The sequence below is a fragment of the Lycorma delicatula genome, chromosome 1 (genome assembly GCF_047948215.1).
Source record: "Lycorma delicatula isolate Av1 chromosome 1, ASM4794821v1, whole genome shotgun sequence".
Classification (NCBI taxonomy): Eukaryota; Metazoa; Arthropoda; class Insecta; order Hemiptera; family Fulgoridae; genus Lycorma; species Lycorma delicatula.
Window position 1 is genome coordinate 154,867,366 of NC_134455.1, and position 20,878 is coordinate 154,888,243.

Here is a 20,878-nt window from a genome sequence, read left to right on the forward strand (position 1 = left end):
TCATCATATTCTTGTTTCTTATCAAACTGCAGCAACAGCTGTAGATTTTTATAAGGTACCATTTTAGTTCAAAATCTTAATCACTGAACACTAAACAAGAGTGAACTTTTAATTAAAGAAACAAAGTCAGAGACATTAATATTGTTTGTTAAATCATATGGTGAAATGTTAATCAAAAAATCATGCATTAAAGAAGGACAAATGTGTTTCTATAAGTGTTGATGATTCTATGATTTCTATTAGTGTTGATGATTCTCATAGTGGATGTCAATCTATCATAATAAATGAAAAACACATTGAGTAATATTTTCATCATATTAACTTCATCTTATAAACTCACAATCTTGTAAGATAATTTACCTTACTGTTGTAAGAATTCTTTCATCAACAAATGGTATTTCATTAAATTTCTCAGCTAACGATTCACTAATTGTTTCTTGGAAGTCTACATGATATCTATCATCAACAGATTTAATACTTGAATCTGAAACAAATAAAAATTTCACGATGATACTGAATATTCTCAGTAATATACATTATATAAATATATTTACATGAAAAGATTACTAAAGATACCACCACCAATCTCAACAGAAATTATTATTATTATTATAAAAGCTTTTACAGTGATGCATGAGTGATAATGAAATAATTAAAGTTAAAAGTTAACAATTATAAGTTAAACTCTGCAGGTTAGAACACACATACACACACACAACCTTTTAAAAAAAATGTAATCATCTCACACACACAAACACATACATATATTAAATCTTTTTCTACTTTTGATAGTCATAATTTTTGTATTGGGTACAATTATCCGCCTGTCTTAGCTTTGTCAAAATTAAATCACATGTTGACATGATTTGAATATATATAATTTTCAAAAATGGGGTAAAAGGTAGAATAAAGAGTAAACTGAGTAATTAGTTTGTTTTACCTTTTAAAATTAATAAAAAACATCCTAGTATAACCTTGTACAACTGTACATTCTAAATTTATCTTTATTAAATTCAAAAGTAATCTACAGAGTACAAAAATCAATCCAACAAAAATATACTTACTCAGCACATAAGCCTGTGGTAAAGGAGATTGTGGAGGTGAATCAAGAGCTTCAATCTGTGATGCACCAAGAAACACTCTGGTGCCCATTCTAGGTCCACGTACCCTTCTATTGCATGAATCTTGTGTATTATCCAAACAAAGAGATGATGGAGCACTTTCTGTTTCTTGTGATGCAACTGCTGTTAATTATTAACATAGTAAAAATTATAAAATAGTTGTTAATAGAAATACATTACGAGTAAAATATTATATAGTTAGATAATTTGCCTGGTTAATATTATTACATAATGCTGTACAAGTATGAATAATATTACCATAGGCATATGTGTCTAACTAAAAGAAAAATAGGCAGCTGGGCAAGGATATATGAGAGGTTATCTGTAAAGTAAGGACGTTTCATTGTAAAAAAATTTATTTGAAAACTTTATAAATATCTTTTATTTCTCTTAAATTACATGCCTTATACTACTTCTCTATATAATCGCCACATGAATTAAGACATTTATTGTAGTGATAAACCAGCTTCAATATACCTTGCCAGTCAATATTCTTCAGCTGCCAGTCCATTCAGCCACTGAGTAACAGCATTTTTAAATTCATCGTCACCTGTGAATTGCTTAAGACTCAAAAATTTTTTCAATTTCCCAAACAAATATGGTAATCAGAAGGAGCTAAATCTGAACTATATGGTGGGTGATGGTAAGTTTCCCATCCAAATGTTCTCAGTAAATTACGTGTCAGACCTGTAACATCTGGACATACATTATCATACAGCAGGACGATGCCGTCGGTCAACTGCCCTCATCATCGATTTTGAATGGTATGCTGAAACTTACGTAGAGTTTTGCAGTAGGCTTCTGCATTTATAGTTATTCCATGTGACATGAAATCAATCAACAGCACACCAAACTGATCCCAAAAGATCAGTTTAAGAATATTTAACGTCAAAAATCAACTTTAAAAAACTAATTTGCGATGATAAATTAACCATTAAACTAGCCCGGTGGGCTAAAGATCATCTGAAAACTGCTTATAATAATTTCCTATATGAAAATATTTAACTTTATTTAAACATATATAAAAAAATCCCTTTCGCATGCTCTCAGTTGCTGGTGGCTATCAGTTTGCATCAAAATGGCTGGGGCTTGACCTTTGTTGGTCTGGTTGTTGATTAAGGATGACACCATTCACTTGACTGCAGTTTTCTCTCTGATGCGTAATACAAAATCCATGTTTCATTGCCGATAACAATCAAGTTAAGGAACTCATCATCTTTTTCTGTGCAGTGCATCAAAAATTCCAAAGCAGATCCCATTCGGATTTTTTTGTGATGTTCCATTAAGACATGTAGCACCCATCGTGCACAAACCTTTCTGAAGCCTAAATAGTCATGAACAATGCGACCAATAACAGCTCTTGAAAAGAAAAAGAATCAGGAAAAAGAAGGGCCAAGTTGGAAATCATTGAGTGACGATCTTTTCTGATTTTATTATCAACGCATTTAAACAAGTCCTTGGTGATTATTGAGGGCCACCCTGAATGTTCTTCATCATGCACACTAATTCTGTTATTTCTAAACCTTTCACACCATTTTTGTACGTAGCTTTCATTCATTACATGATCACCATACACAACAACCTATGAATTTCATAGGCCTATTCATATTGCCTATGAATTTCAGCTGACTTAACATTTTGATAGTTTGCAAAACCATGACTCCACGTATTTCACAGTCAGCGGCAACATCTATTTTCCTATTTGTTTAATAACATAATAACTCACAGGTAATCAAAGAAACTACAATGCGACAACTTACAGACAACAATGCAGTGTGTACATTACTAGCGTGGCCTTGAATGACATAGGTTTGCCAACCTTAAGGAGAGAAATTTCCCAGTGGTCTTTACTTTAGATATCTCTCGTACCTAAGTAAGAATAGGCTAGGATCAAGTTGAAAAATGCCTAAGGAGAAAATTATGGATTACAAAGCCAGTAAATAATTATGGAAATATTTAGTTTTTAAATTATTGTTTTATTTTTACAAAAAGTAAAAAATTGTTTTAACGTTCTATTTGTTGACATATTGTCACATGATATAAAAAAACAAAGTGAATTTTGTTTCAGTATGGCTATAAAACATCATCTGAGAAGTGTGGTTTCACAATTATCGTTTATATGTGTCAGTAATTTTTAGATAAAAATTGTCATGAATATATATTTATAGATGTAAAATAAACTTTTGTAAGTTCAGTAATACCTTACATTTAATACAATTCAAAATACGCAGCTACAATTAAAATTGACTTTTTCAGTTGATTTAATAAATTAGTTGTACACATTCAGCTGATTTCGACAGTTATTATCTGTTTTTATAAATAGAAATAGCTGATAACTTAGAAAAAAATGTTATAATTCATTACAAAAATAAAATTGTATCTATTTTATTACTTGCAAAGTGCCATAATCATAATAATGTCAGGTTTAGAAGAAAAAATTCATTTTGCTACTGTTTGTTATGTCAAAAAGAGAATGACCTATAAACAAAGTGTGTTTTTAAAGCAAGATCAATTTTGAATTTGCCATCTCAGTTATGTGCAGCTCAGTTATTTCAATCAATATTCAGCAGTTAGCAATAACAGTCAAGTCATTTTATTGTTACTTGTTTATATTCATCCATTTTGAGTGCTACAATTTGTGATCCTGCCATGAATGAAGTGTGAGGAGTAAATCTGATTTTTGAAGATGGTCTTTGGAATACCAGAAAAGTGACTTTTATTATAGTTGTTTTTGGTAAGTTGGAGTGCTAATTTTATCTTCTGCACTTTGATTTCCATCAATTTCTTTTTGGATGCATCCAGCTTATCGATTCTCCTAGATAATTGAAGTGGTATACTTTTTAATCTTGAAAAGTAGATTATTATCTATTTCAAGATATTGCTGTGCATCTTTATGTTAGTCATTGTTTTATTTTTTCAAAGGTCATTTTCAATTCAATCTTCGTCATTTGACTTTGAAATGTTTGAGTTGTTTTGAGTTTTCCAGATTCACACTTCAGCTTTTTCCCAGTAAAGCAATATCATTCGTAAAGGCTAGGAAAAATTAGGCTTTTGTTCCTATTTTGATTCCGCTGTTTTCATTCAGTCTCTGGTTCCATTCCCTGATTATTTTTTTTAGTTCACAAATGAAGAGCAGGGTGAAAGCACATTTCCTTGTTTAACTCTGATTTCAAACAATTCAGAAATTTTATTTTATTAGAAAAAAAGGGAAGAAATAAAACTCACATTTATTAACTAACATAACTAAGAGAATATTAGTTGACAATGCTCATTACATCTGGCATACAAAATAAAGTACACTACTTTTTTGCCAAGCATATTAATATATTCTTCCACATACAGGTGAGAGCTGTAAAAATAGAAAATTGAAATTGTATGAATCTTTACCTAATATCTATGAAATGGATGGTACAAATGACTTCAGGATGGTGGTAACAAATGAAATGTAAAATAAAGCTCTTCATAAAGTCAAAACTACACTACATATGTTTATAAAAATATGTGTTAAAAAATAAAGAAAAAAATATTTTATACTAAAGAGATAGAAATATACTTAAGTTAAAGCAAAAAGTGAATGAACAATATAATTTTGGCTAGAGTAAATATTTATTTCCAAAAATATTTTGAGTAAGAGAACAAATGTTACTCACAAACAAAAGGTTTACCTATGGGTTCACCTACCTCTGCAATAATGTCTGAGATTCTTAAACAACATTTAAAAAATATTATAATTCATTATATATTGAATACATGCAAAGTCCTATTATGGATAAGATATGTAGACAATAACTAGACATATATAATCCAGTTATATATAATGAACATTTAATCATTTTGAATAAACTCAACTCATAATGATAATTTAAAATTTACATATGAAATGGAAGAGAACAGATAAACACATTTTTTAGAGATTGAAATTGAAATAACAAAAATGTTATAGAAAACTCACAATGAATAACACTACAATACATGTACGTTCTAATTATCCATGGTCACAAAAAATTGTACATATAAAAACTTGATTTTTAGAACTTTACAATATACAAAAAACAGTGAAAACAAACTCAAGAAGGAATTAGATACAATAAAACAAGTAGCAGTATTTAATGGTTATGATGTTGGAGTTATAGAAAAGATATATAAAAACAAAAAATTAAATACCATAATAATTTTACAAAATTACGACAAAAACATAACAAAGAGCTTATTAACAATTTTTTCTTTCAATACAAATACAAGAATAAAATAATATAAAAAAATTATTGATGTTTATGATAAAAATAAATATAAAACAGCAGCTTACAGCCCAAATAACCATATTATAAAATATTTAAGAAATGATGGGTAAAATTTTTATAAAAACATGCATTTCCATTCAATGAAACTTCTGCGATCAATGTATTAATAAGTCTATCTCAAGTTAATTATGGATTTTAATTATTCTTTACAGAATATGCATTATAGGAAACATTTATTCCATTAATATATACTGAGATTAGTGTTTCATTAAACAAATTAATAGCTGTGTCACTAAATACAATTTAGTGACACGGCTATTAATATAAATAGCTGTGTCACCTTCCCATTTAAATATAAATAGAAATAGCCAAAGCAAGTGCTTACCTAAAGGGCTTGTTTCCCAAACACAATCATCATCATTTATTTTCTCAGGATGAGATTTGTTACTTTTACTTGATTCTCCTTTGAAGCTAAAACATATTAAAATAAGAATTTAATTTCAAGTATAGCACAACATGTCTACATAAAATTAGAATCAATTCCAATATCATAAACTATGAACAAACAAATACCTATAAGTTTACTCCATAAATGAGATGATTTCATGTAAAATTACAAATTACTAACAGTATGGTGCCTATACTAGTCTGTCCCAGACGAATATGGAGGCAAGCATCATTTTGATTCAACTGGCAGGATGAGATATGTAGGTGGGCTCTTGTTTATTGCTTTATGTTCTTAATACTTACTTACTTTGTATTAATTTCGACAACTTCTAGTTTCTGCAGTTATTTTTTGTAAGGATTTTTTATATTTTAAAGATTTTAATACATATTTAAGAACTGAAAATAATGTTTTTTTTTTTTACATTTATTTTGCTTCCTGAATTAACTTCTTTGGACATACATTAAAATTATTTAAAAATTTTCCTTTTCTTTTTCCCCATTTCTGCTTTCATTTTTTATTCTTTTAATTTGTAATTATTTTTTAATTTATTTATTAAATTAGAATCATCACAGCAATTTTTTTGTCAATAATTTTAATAATATGTTCTTCTAAATTTTGTCATTGATTGTATTCTGTTTCCATGGACTGGTCTTTTAGTTTTATATATGAAATAAACACAGTCTTATGAAAAATGTTTTCCAAAAAAAAAAAAGCTGTTAGTGAATTGCATAACTTTCCCAGTTACACCAGTCAAGTTATGCTTGACTGTAATAATTTTAAGCTCTATTTATATTTTTCCCCTTATAATCCCTTTCTTATCGAAAAACGATAACCAAAATTATGTACCAATCTGTTACACAAAATATCAAACAAAATTATCCAATCAGCCAGCTTCAATTATTTCTTCATCAACATATTAAAAAAACATGTGTGGTAATAAATTTAAAAGTTACTGATTTAAAAAAAAAAATTAATTAAATATAAAATTACTTGTTTGATTATATTATAATTTTTAAATTATAATTACTGAAGTCAAAGTGCTAAACAAAATAACGCAATAACCAAATTTTTTAATATTAGTATATTAGCATCGCAATCACAAAAAATATGTTTTTAATGTTTTGAAAATTTGGAGGTAAGCTACTACCCTTTGGGGGAAAGAATGCATTAATTTTTTGTCAAAAAATTCAAAAAGGAGTAGGAGTGTTTTGGGTGAAATAAAATTTCAAATCTTTATTGGGGCACTTTAGCAAAAATGTTTTCTTATAAAAGTTAAAGCTTTTTACTTTTTCTTAACTGCAGTAATAAGCCTTCATTGAGCTTTTCAACAATATATCATAAGTGGTACTTATTTTCATTGGGATCAGAGTTATAGGCAAATAAAATTTTAATTAATGAAATATTTAGATCTTACAAGGTGGAAAACACATTGGTTTGAATTAGACTTCATCTATTTTTTAACTTTTTTTTTTTTTTTAATTTAAATATATTGATTATTAATCTCTGATTATAAAAAAAATTACAATGAATAATAATTCAATAAAAATTAAAAAAAAAAAAAATTAAAAAATATCACAAGTTATTAATGAAATAAAATTTTATGTACTTTTCATTTTAAAACAATGTGTGTATATAATTTAATAGGCGTACAAGGAAGTCATGTGGCTCCACATCAGATTTTTTTATAAAGACAACACAAATTACACAGGCTTGCAAAATTTGGGTTGTTGAATGTTTTTCAAATTATGATAACTGATTCCTATGTTTTTTTTAGCGTTGAATCTGAAAATAACCTTCATTTTTTCCATCACATCAGGATTTTTCGCAAATTTCAAAATTTGTAAAAAGTTGAAAAATTTTGAAAATGTGATACTATAAAATACACATAAAACATTTCTTTTTATAATAAATTAATAAAATATATTCACTTTTTTGGCTTATACTATGCATTCTTATAGCTAAACAGTTGAGGGGTCTGTAGAGGAGGGCAGAAAGGTTTGGGTTGAAGATGACAAGACAGTGAGAGAGCTTGACCGACAGGTTGTGACAAGACTTAATAAGATGTAACAAGTTTATTGGCAGCTATCCATGCCACTTATGCACTGCGCAACTACTATCAGTGCTGTTTCAACCATGGCGTGCGTAAATTGAATGAATAATGTTTTTCCAACCTCTGTAATCAAATGTGATTTTGTCAGTGGAAAATATGTTTTCAGGCCATAAAGCAAACTTTCCGAAAGTAAAATGGCTTCAAGAGGCTGCAAATATTCTGCAGATTCTTTTTGTTACACTTATGGTGAGTTAATGGTGGAAAGGCAAAAAAGAAATATACCACGTTTTGTTCAACAAGTGTACCTCACGTATTTCAGGGTGAAAATAGGAGATCAAGACAATACTTGGATACTTCACTAGCTACACATGTGTTGAAGGACTTATATGATGGTCAAAGGGTGAAGAAGAAGCGTTCAGATTTGGAATTCCAATGGTGTGGCGAGAGCCATGAAATCACACCAATGATTGTTACTTTTGTTCGACTGATGATCACAATTCCAAGTTGAAGAATAAAAAAGGAATCGTTTATCCAAATATGTCATCCTTTTTATATCTGGTTCCTCATGGTCTAGATGTATCAATGTCAAATTCACCAACAAATATACCTGAAGTAGACAGTTCCACAAGTAATTTAAATGAAGATAACGTCGAGGAATATGAACTTGGAGATAGCTGTGCACCAGAGCTTTATTCACTCTGAACATAACGATTTGGGTCAAGACTTACATCTGACCAAAGAAAATTCAGAATTGTTTAGTTTGAGGCTTAAAGATAAGAACCTGCTAGCAGCTGGCACTTCATTTTCTTGGTTGAGGTACAGAGAAAAGGATTTTCTTCTATATTTTTTGGAAGAAGAAGAATTAAGTCTTCTGAACTGATGTAAGAGGACTTTGACTCAATTTAAAATTCTGTACAAAAGTACCAATTGGAAACTGTTCATAGATTTGTCCAAAAAACGCCTCAAAGTTGTCCTTCTTCACAGTGGGAATATATAGATTCGTCCAAACAATCTTCTGACACATGGAATAAAATTGTAAGTATTCTACGTACTTCATCATTAAGAGGTGATGAGTGAAGAGGGGGGATTTTTTAATGATTAAATTATTTACTAAAATTGATTTTAAATAAACTAAAATCAAAATTTTTAATTTTAGGGGTACTAAATTATTTTAATAACTTTAATGCTTAACAAAATATATTTTAAACATTAAAGGTCTATTTACAAACATCAGTGCCATGTCAGTTTAGTATCAGTGTTATCCGTAGTCAATCAGTGATGCCAATTCACACACGTCTGACATCCATTTGTAGTACGTATTGTGCTTTCAGTGAAATAGCAGCAAGATGGTTTCCTTTTCTGATGATAATTGGCAGTTATTGCCATAGTCCTAGATGAGGAAGAGGAAGAAAACCACATAAAAGAAAAATGAATGTAAATGGGTACACACGTCATAGTTTAAATGAGAAAGTGAAGGAGAACTTTTTATTTTATATAAGGAATTAATGATGAAACAGAATTTATTGAATATTTTAGAATGTCTCAAAATTGTTTCAATATACAGCTTAATAAAATAGAAAGACATTTAATGAGACAAAACACTCACTGGAGAAAAACTATCACACAGAGGGAACAATTAGCTGTTAAAGATAAGTGAAAACACAATTTTTAACGAAACAGTTTTATTTAAAAACATGAACTACTTTATCTAAATGTACATAATAAGTATGTATATATTAAAAGTTTTCATAATTTTGAAAAAAATGTTTGGAGTGTGCTTGGTACTACGGGATGCTGTTGGTCTAAAATTGGATTAGGCGACAGTGTTGGAGTTGAGATTCTTGTAGACGTATTTGAATAATGCCCTGTTTTTGAGCCATATGACAGGGAGATGCAAATTTGTATACTATCTTACACAAAAATTTTCTGAAAAACCACTTTGATGTTTATTGTGTAATGAATAATCCCCTGATGTATGTGCTGTAATCATTTTCATTTCATATTTTGGAAATGTATTAAATATTTATATTTTTGTTAAGTTCACATAATATGGATTTATAGTTTTTAAAATACCACCTATATCTGCTAAAAATGGGTCAACAGGATGGGTTATTATCAGTGTTGATGGAGCAGTTCCTCAATTAACTGAGAAGATGCACTTTGTTGAGGGGTCGTTTTTTTTTTTTTTTTTTTAGGAACTTTTGATGTTCGCTGAATACACTTTTCTAGACTTCGATGAGCAGATGATTGACTTGATTCATCTTCAGTTTATAGTTAATAGTTCGAAGGTCTTCATCATGTACTGTGTTTTGCTCTTTGTTGTCTTATTCTTCATTATCTTCCTGTTCCTCCGTCTTGTCTTCTTCGAAACTATTGTATATTTATATACATATTATATATTTACTATATTATATATTTCCTACTGTATCTCTCTCATTGAAAAATTTTTGTAGAAATTCCAACTAATCTGTATATTTATAAAGTTTAATTTTTTTTGGGATTGTCCACTTTTTGTTACATCTTTTTTTAATAGATTTTCTGTAATTGTCTCTAATATTATTCTACCTTACCTTACATGATGGTCGTGAAAATAAATTAGTCTTCAGTTTATGAAATCTACAATTCACTAAAATAACATTTAAATAAAATTTTTGTTGTTGTAAGTACCTAACTACTGGTGATTCTTTAAAAACAATATCATTTATTTACCGCATGGGGGATTGTACAGGCATATGATTGTAATGGAAGCTTTCAAAATCATAATTGAAGATCTTTTAAGTGAAATGCTGCTGCAACCTTCAGAAGAAATGTGGAAATCTATTGCTGAAAACTTTAACACAATTTCCCCAACTGTTGGGTGCACTAGATGGGAAACACTTTATAATTCAAACTCCCCCAAATAGCGGTTCACAATTTTAAAATTATAAGAAAACATTTTCTGTTGTTTTATTGGCACTTGCACATTACAATTTCATAGCTGTTGATGTTGGTGCGTATGGCAAGAATAGCTACAGTGGCATTTTTGCAAAATCTAATCGGGGAAAAGCATTTCAAAACAACACTTTATATGTACCACATCACACACCACTGCCAGGTACAGATACTGAGGCTCTTTATGTGATTGTAAGTGATGAGGCATTCCCTCTAAAAACCTACCTGATGCACCCCTATCCAGGAAAAGGATTGAATCGTTCAGAGGACTGTTGAAAATTTTTTTTGTTATTATCACCCAAAAATTTAGAATATGTATGAGATGAATCCAGGCCAAACTGGAAAATGTAGATTGCATAACACTGACAGCTTGCATCATATATAATTTTATAAAAAATATATGGTACAAAGTTGTATACATATCAAAATCAAAATGTAAACTTAAAATTTACCTATGCAGGGGGAAATGCAGTTAATAATGCATTCAGAGTAAGAGAATTGTTTACAAAATACTTTACATCAGATATTGGACATGTACCATGGCAAGTGAAAAAATTTAAGAAATGGTTATCATTTACTTATATTCCTCCTCTATGAATCATGAGACCTTGCCGTTGGTGAGGGGGCTTCAGTGCTCAGGGATACAGAGTAGCTGGACCGAAGGTGCAACCATATCGGAGAGGTATCTGTTGAGAGCCAGACTAAGGAATAATTCCTGAAAGAGGGCAGCAGCTCTTTCAGTAGTTGTTAGGGGCGTGAGTCACAATGACTTAAACGGCCGTATCAACATCACTCAGTCCTCTGAGTACTGCGCAGCTGAAAGCAATGGAAAACTACAGCTGCTTTTTTTCCAAGAAAATGTGGCTCTCTGCATTTTCACATAGCAATAATGGAGGCGCCTTCCTTGGTAAAATATTCCGGAGGTAAAATAGTCCCCCGTTCGGATCTCCGGGTGGGGACTACTAAGGAAGGGGTCACCAGAAAATTAAAAAATAACATTCTACGAGTCGGAGCGTGGAATGTTAGAAGCTTAAAAAAGGTTGGTAGGCTAGAAAATTTAAAAAGGGAAATGGATAGGGTGAATGTGGATATAGTAGGAATTAGTGAGGTTCGGTGGGCAGAGGAAGGCGACTTTTGGTCAGGTGATTTTAGAGTAATTAACTTAGCGTCAAATAATGGGCAGGCAGGAGTAGGTTTCGTGATGAACAAGAAGATAGGGAGGAGAGTGGAGTATTTCAAAACGCATAGCGATAGAATCATTGTAATAAGGATAAAATCAAAACCTAAACCGACAACGATTGTTAACGTTTATATGCCTACAAGTGCCCATGATGATGATGAGGTAGAGTGTGTATACGAAGAGATTGATGAAGCAATTAAACACGTAAAAGGAGATGAAAATTTAATAATAGTTGGAGATTGGAATGCAAGCATTGGAAAAGGCAAGGAAGGAAATATAGTGGGTGAATACGGGCTGGGCAAAAGGAATGAAAGAGGGGACCGACTTATAGAGTTTTGCACGAAGTATAATTTAGTAATTGCCAACACCCAATTTAAAAATCATAATAGAAGAATATACACTTGGAAAAAGCCAGGCTATACTGCAAGGTATCAGATAGATTATATCATGGTTAAGCAAAGATTTAGAAATCAACTCGTTGACTGCAAAACTTACCCTGGAGCAGACATTGATAGCGACCATAATTTGGTGATAATGAAATGTAGATTGGGGTTTAAAAACCTGAAGAAAAGTTGTCAGATGAATCGGTGGAATTTAGAGAAGCTTGAGGAAGAGGAGGTAAAGAAGATTTTTGAGGAGGACATCGCAAGAGGTCTGAGTAAAAAAGATAAGGTAGAAAATGTAGAAGAATGGGAGAATGTTAAAAAGGAAATTCTTAAATCAGCAGAAGCAAGTTTAGGCGGAATAAAGAGAACTGGTAGAAAACCTTGGGTTTCAGACGATATATTGCAGCTGATGGATGAACGTAGAAAATATAAGAATGCTAATGATGAAGAAAGTAAAAGGAACTATCGGCAATTAAGAAATGCTATAAATAGGAAGTGCAAACTGGCGAAAGAAGAGTGGATTAAAGAAAAGTGTTCAGAAGTGGAAAGAGAAATGAACATTGGTAAAATAGATGGAGCATACAGGAAAGTTAAGGAAAATTTTGGGGTACATAAATTAAAATCTAATAATGTGTTAAACAAAGATGGTACACCAATATATAATACGAAAGGTAAAGTCGATAGATGGGTGGAATATATTGAAGAGTTATACGGAGGAAATGAATTAGAAAATGGTGTTATAGAGGAAGAAGAGGAAGTTGAGGAGGATGAAATGGGAGAAACAATACTGAGATCTGAATTTAAGAGAGCATTAAAAGATTTAAATGGCAGAAAGGCTCCTGGAATAGACGGAATACCTGTAGAATTACTGCGCAGTGCAGATGAGGAAGCGATTGATAGATTATACAAACTGGTGTGTAATATTTATGAAAAAGGGGAATTTCCGTCAGACTTCAAAAAAAGTGTTATAGTTATGATACCAAAGAAAGCAGGGGCAGATAAATGTGAAGAATATAGAACAATTAGTTTAACTAGTCATGCATCAAAAATCTTATCTAGAATTCTATACAGAAGAATTGAGAGGAGAGTGGAAGAGGTGTTGAGAGAAGACCAATTTGGTTTCAGGAAAAGTATAGGGACAAGGGAAGCAATTTTAGGCCTCAGATTAATAGTAGAAGGAAGATTAAAGAAAAACAAACCAACATACTTGGCGTTTATAGACCTAGAAAAGGCTTTCGATAACGTAGACTGGAATAAAATGTTCAGCATTTTAAAAAAATTAGGGTTCAAATACAGAGATAGAAGAACAATTGCTAACATGTACAGGAACCAAACAGCAACAGTAATAATTGAAGAACATAAGAAAGAAGCTGTAATAAGAAAGGGAGTCCGACAAGGATGTTCCCTATCTCCGTTACTTTTTAATCTTTACATGGAACTAGCAGTTAATGATGTTAAAGAACAATTTAGATTCGGAGTAACAGTACAAGGTGAAAAGATAAAGATGCTACGATTTGCTGATGATATAGTAATTCTAGCCGAGAGTAAAAAGGATTTAGAAGAAACAATGAACGGCATAGATGAAGTCCTACGCAAGAACTATCGCATGAAAATAAACAAGAACAAAACAAAAGTAATGAAATGTAGTATAAATAACAAATATGGACCACTGAATGTGAAAATAGGAGGAGAAAAGATTATGGAGGTAGAAGAATTTTGTTATTTGGGAAGTAAAATTACTAAAGATGGACGAAGCAGGAGCGATATAAAATGCCGAATAGCACAAGCTAAACGAGCCTTCAGTAAGAAATATAATTTGTTTACATCAAAAATTAATTTAAATCTCAGGAAAAGATTTTTGAAAGTGTATGTTTGGAGTGTCGCTTTATATGGAAGTGAAACTTGGACAATCGGAGTATCTGAGAAGAAAAGATTAGAAGCTTTTGAAATGTGGTGCTATAGGAGAATGTTAAAAATCAGATGGGTGGATAAAGTGACAAATGAAGAGGTATTGCGGCAAATAGATGAAGAAAGAAGCATTTGGAAAAATATAGTTAAAAGAAGAGACGGACTTATAGGCCACATACTAAGGCATCCTGGAATAGTCGCTTTAATATTGGAAGGACAGGTAGAAGGGAAAAATTGTGTAGGCAGGCCACGTTTGGAGTATGTAAAACAAATTGTTGGGGATGTAGGATGTAGAGGGTATACTGAAATGAAACGACTAGCACTAGATAGGGAATCTTGGAGAGCTGCATCAAACCAGTCAAATGACTGAAGACAAAAAAAAAAAAAAAAAATTACTTATATTTTCTACAGTGCATACTTCCTGTACACTAATTTGTAGTACACAATATAAATATATATAAAACAAAAAAATATTTTCCTTCTAGTTGCAGTTCTTTTCCTATGTCATTCCAAATATTATTTTTAAAACCAGTGTCCACATATTTTTTATGCAACAAATCATATAGTTCAGAAAAATTCCATACCAACTCGATTAGTTTTTCATACATTCTTTTTGTTTCAAACAACAAAAGTACCTTCCAACAACAGAATCACGTCAGTGAAAATTAACAAAACTCTTGTTGCCGATGTATTTAATAATCACATAATGGACACTAAAGTAGCACTGATGATAAAAAAAGTCACTCTGTTGAACTTGTCTGAACAGGTCAGTTTGAAATAAAAGCAATGATATATATTTTTTTTGACTGACACTGATACTTACAATGATTAAAGTTTGGAATTGCAAAACAATTTTTTTTCTGTTTGGGAGCTTTTTCCCCTTGCACTCAAGGAGAAGCAGTCAGCCAAAATTAATTTTTAAGAAAATAATTCCTAATTGGTGATAATAAATCTAAAAAAGACCTTTTTAAAAATTGTTTAAATAATACAAAGATAAATTTTTAATTTTTTAGGGAGGGTGTAAACAGTTTTGGGTAATTCTTTTTTTAAAAACAGTTTAAGAGTAAGGGCTATCAAAAAATTAAGATTTTACATTTTAAATGCAATGGAGATAAACTTGTGAGATGGACTTAAATTAAAAATAAACTTTTTTAATTTAAAAAAGAAATTTTTTGTAACACTGGAGCAGGATGGGCAAAAGATTTTTATAGTGGCTTTAAGGCACATTGATGCAGAAAATATAAATGCAAAAAACTTCCATTAGCTCTTTTTCTGAATCAAGATATAGGTAAAAAATAAAAATATAAACTTCCCTTTTTGGGGAGGAGGTAAATATTAAATAAAAAGTTTTGGTAATTTGTTGTCTTTATAAAAAAAGGTTCAACTTTTGTAAGAAACCTTTTTTGCTTAAGTACCACAGTAAAGATTTGAAATTTTATTTTGCTCAAAACAACCCACCCCTTTTTTAAATTTTTTTTTTTAGAGTATACATTATTCCTTCCCTGGAAGGTAATAGCTGTGTAACAAAGTTTGAATAAAATCCGTCAACGGGTCCAGAGTTATAAGGCCAAATTTAAGCTAACATACTTATACATACATACAAATGTACAAATGCCTGTTGGACAAAAATAGATCTTTTGAACTTGGGAGCACTAGAATAAAATTTTATTTTTGCAGATTATTACAATTTATCTCTTAAAAGTCTCCTTATGGCACAAAACTTAAAAAAAGACCAGATTATTTAGTTTGTTTTACTGACCTTTACATTCTCTTTATAGCTATAGCAGGGAAAATAAAAATAATCTTGAAAAAAAACCATCATGTTTGTACAAATGCTAATTAATTTTATCAGTCATTTCAACACATATTTTTCCAATTATTTCACTAAAAAAAAGAAAAATGAAATAATAATCTTTTATACATAATAAAAAATGTATAAAGTTCAATGAATTAAATGATCCAGGTCTATATGGAGTATGACCTGATTGCCTTTTAGGAAATTTTGTTACTATTTTTTTTTTTTATTATAAAGAGTATTTAAGCTTGTGGGTTAAATAAGTCGAAAAATTGTCACTGCACATTTGTGTTGTGGTATAAATTATATTGATGCCAAAACAAAAACATTGAGCAGCATAACAGCTCAGAATATGAGATCATAAGTGAATATTATTGCAAATTATACAGTTGTTGATTAACAGGATTGCAAGAGACCATTATTTCAGTCTCTGTTTTATTGTTTAAATGCTATAACATTTGCCTCAATAGTTGGTTTTACCTGTCATTAAATGAAAGAAGTTTGAGATATGACTATTTAATTCCCAAAATTCACATGTGTAAAACACATGTTCAGAAGTGAACAACGTTGACCATTGTTATCGTAGAAGTAAAATTTCTTATACATTTATACAAGTTATAAAAGTTTATAGTCATCAAAAACATGTCTGGTGGTTTATTAGTTTAGGTGGTGTTCCCAATTTTGTAAACAGATTTTGAACTCTTTTTCTAGAATTCTCTTAAGTTGCTTTAGAATATTAAACTGGAAATCAGAAATATAAGAAAATCTTAAGTCTTTTTAAGAAAGTTTTTAATTATGGAAACGTCCAGAAATTACACGACAACCTAATTCAGTAAACAATTTTTCATCAGAAACTCTCTTATGATGAGCACAGCATTCATTGATATCTTGGTATGCAATGTAAATGATACTTGTCAGACTTATGATTCAGCTCTTTTACTCTGAACAGAATTTTATAATCTTTCCTGACACTTAATCATCTGGTCAGACTGTACACCAAATCTTGACTTCTATTCATATTTGTGACTGTTATCTGTCAATTTTTTTTGGTTCTTTACTTATGTGGTTGTCAACTACATCTTGCTCATTTTTGATTCTCTTTTACCAGACAGGGATCATGTGTTTGTTTTTTTTTAGAGTAATAATATCTGCCATTTCCAACATCTGGGTAGCAGTTTTGCAAATGTGATACAAAACTTGATATTATCACCCAGCTCTAAAATTTGATCACTCACTATGATGTAAAATTTATAATAGCCATAAAATGTCAGCTTGAGGTTTGATACATTCATTAACTGAAACACACACATACATACATTTTAGTTTTAAAGTTACCATTCCATCTTTAACCCTTCTGCTGATGTTACTATTTATTACATCAAAATATCTACTTGTTACATTAAAACAGTAAACTGCTGGAGAATGTAGGGAAACTATAAACCTGTTTTAATGGACATAATTTTTTTTTCTTTTTTGGCTAACTAAATGACCACAGAAGTTTTTGAAGCCTGTACAGAGTGTTTCTGTGCAGTATATTTTAGAATTATGTGGTGCATTCTGTTCTTTCAGTGTTAGGTTAGGTTAGGCCCTGTGGGTTCATTGGGTGTTACTAAGTAATAAACCAACACATCAGTTGTTGAGTTATGACTCTACATGCTTCATTTAGTTTCATCCTGTTTTGTTTATCGGAATCAATATTTGTGAGAAACGTAATGGTTCTTTTGGTAGAAGATTGCATTTTTCTCGTTGAACATGTCTTTTTTAAAGATGAAAGTGTACTGATTTAGTGAAACACAAGTTTTCCGAAAAGTTTCCAAATACTCCTGTTCCTCACTACAATACAGCTTGAGCTCTTATTGAAACATTTCGGGCAACAAGCTCTTGTTGAAGATGCTGATCGAAGTGCAAGATCACCTAAACTAAACAAACAGAAGCTGCTTGGTATTTCGGATGCTATGACCAAAATTAGAATTCATCAAAGTCAATGTGTAAGTTAGCACAGCAGCAAGATATCGGACTTGCTACCACATGTAAGGTTGTAAGAAAAGAACTGAAACTTTTCCCCTACAAAGTAATGACATGTGTTCAAGAACTGAAACCTGCAAAACATGCCAAAAGACTAAATATAAACTATTCCAGTTATTGCAATGTCCATTTCTATAAAATAATGAAATAAAAATAAAAAAGTAATAATTAAGAAAGTTTTGTCACTACACTTCCATATTTCCAGTGCATAGCAACTTTCCCAATGCACTATATTGGGAATATGGAAATGGAATTTTGCAGCGTATGAAAAGTTCCATGTCTGATTGTAATTTGAATATGAAACCCCCAGATGAAAGACAAGAAGCTATCACTTATCCACAGAGATCTGTGAGATCTTATAGAATAAACTGCTTTTTAAGATAACACAATAAAAAAAATTTCTTTTGGAGTATTGTGAGATTATAAAAAAAATAATTAAAAACATAATTATCTAATACAATATCTATAAATAACCAGTTATTTTAGTCACGTACATAAAATTTAACAGTTTATAGTGTATGGATTTTAATACTTGATGACACTGACCAAAATCTGGAAGAACCTGCAAAATTGACACTACCTTAATAAAATTTTATATAAAAAAAGCTACTGAAGAGTAACTTTAGCTTTAAAAAAGATTTAAAAAAATACAAGTAAAATAATAAAACGTATAATTAAATTATCTACCATGATAAATAACAACAAAGTCTCTACTGTAATTTAAAAATAGGTTCATAGACTAAAACATTTTCATTTTAAATAGAGATATTGACTGGTTAACCATTGTTATGCATACAAAAAAAAAACCTATAACAAACTAATTAAATTAAAAAAAATCAACTAGAAGAAAACAACAAATGAGTAATTACATAATAATGGGCAATGTTTGATAAAATTATAACAAATGAGTACTATTACACAGATGCCAGAAATCAATTTTCTAAAAAAAATCTGATGTGCACACTATATGACTTCCTTGAACAGCTATTAAATTACATATACACATTTCTTTAAAATGTAAAGTATGTAAAATTTTATTTCATTAATAACTTCAGATATTTTTTCTTTTTTTTTTGTTATTGAATTATTATTCATTGTAAAACATTTTCTATAATGAGAGGTTAATAATAATTAATAAATCAATATATTTAAATTAAAAAGGAAGAAGTTTAAAAAAAAGGATATGAAGTCTGATTCAAACCGATATGCCGTCCCCTAAGATCCAAATATTTCATTAATTATTAAAATTTTATTTGGCTATAACTCTGGCAAACTCCAAATTTCTTTGGATTTTGGGCTTTTTTGGACACTTTTGGTTGTCGATTGCAATCAAAAGGGGAGGCACACAACTAGATGTTACAACAACCCTAAATCCAAAATTTCAACTTCCTATGACTAATTGTTTCTGATTTATGCAAGATGTACATGTGTATGTATTTACATACAGATGTCACACCAAAACTAGTCAAAATGGATATTTCCATTTTCCTCGTACTTCGTACATGGAAGTAAAAATCAGTTTTGTTGTAAATCATACAAAACATATGTTCCTTTTATATAGCATTCAATAAACTATGTTTTTCACACACATTGGGGAAGAAAATAAAAATACAAGGTTATTAAATAAGCTATTAAATATAATCAATTTTTTAAACATTGGAGAAATCAAACAACAAACAACAAACAAATATCACAACATTAAATAGTGGTCAAAACTTGAGGTAGCTTAAAAATGAAATATGTCACATAAAATTGTTACATAAACCATTTTATCAATTTATTAAAGATAAATTTATAGGCAATCTTACACCTTTAGGAATAAAACCAGTCAGGATTCTACTGCTTGGATTTCTTTTCCTTTCTACTTTTTTTTTAACAAAAGTCAAAAATATTTACATGTAAAGAAAATGTAAGATACAGCACAATAAAACTATGCTATAAAAATCATACATACCTTTCACTACTCAACTTTCCAACATTCCGGCAATGATTGGCAGTCTTTCCACGAAATATGACTCTTTCAGGACTAAAAAAACTAGCAGATCTTTTTAACAAACTATCATTTGTTCTGTTAGCATTTGAACTTATGTAATAAACAGTTTTTGAGATATCCTTTTCTTTTTTTCTAACAGGAATACCAAATTCTAAAAAAAAAACATGTGGAAATAATACTTTTTAAAAAACATTTATTAACTGCATTATATATAAGACATTTGTCAAGTTATTTACCTAGATATCTGAAGTGAATTTATCCAAAAATATATTCATTATTAGTCTTTTGCATTATTTAGTTGAATTGTAGTTTTGATTACTATGTTACTAATACAATGTTTCTCAACCTATGGGGTACGCTAGGGAGCATGCAATATTGAAAAGAAAATATTATTAAAAAATTTATTAATTTACTGAAAGTAAAGCAAAACAAAATACATTCTGACATAATAAATAATAAAACACACATTTACACTGATGTACACTTATAAATAGGATTGTATCAGTACTGCACTATGTATTTAATAATTAACTTAGCAAAACTAAATGAAAAACATGTTTAATAATTCACTTCGAATTCGTTTTCTACATTTAGCCGAGATCTATATTTGTCTTCAAAGCAGCCACCACAGAAAATCCAGTTTTGCAAAGGTAGCATGTTGAAAATGGTAAGTGTATGAACTGCACTTGTTTTCAGTGCAGAAAACTCATCCATCCCTGCCCAAAATTCAAAGAGTGATTTATTACTAAACTATCTTTTGATTTCGCTACTTACTGTGAAGTCTATTAGGATTTCTTCCT

At 30.1% G+C, this 20,878-nt stretch overlaps 1 protein-coding gene across 1 annotated transcript in view; it reads right to left on the reverse strand.

Annotated features, from left to right (window-relative positions):
* Positions 1 to 356: 356 nt before the first annotated feature.
* LOC142324614 (tyrosine-protein phosphatase non-receptor type 13-like) overlaps positions 357 to 20,878 on the reverse strand; it is a 77,220-nt gene continuing 56,698 nt past the window's right edge. Inside the window, exons 9-12 of the mRNA XM_075365471.1 lie at positions 20,040 to 20,229; positions 5,748 to 5,833; positions 1,065 to 1,244; positions 357 to 484 (exon numbers count right to left, since the gene is read on the reverse strand). Coding sequence (XP_075221586.1) covers positions 357 to 484; positions 1,065 to 1,244; positions 5,748 to 5,833; positions 20,040 to 20,229 — 584 coding nt within the window. The remainder of the gene's footprint in view (positions 485 to 1,064; positions 1,245 to 5,747; positions 5,834 to 20,039; positions 20,230 to 20,878) is intronic.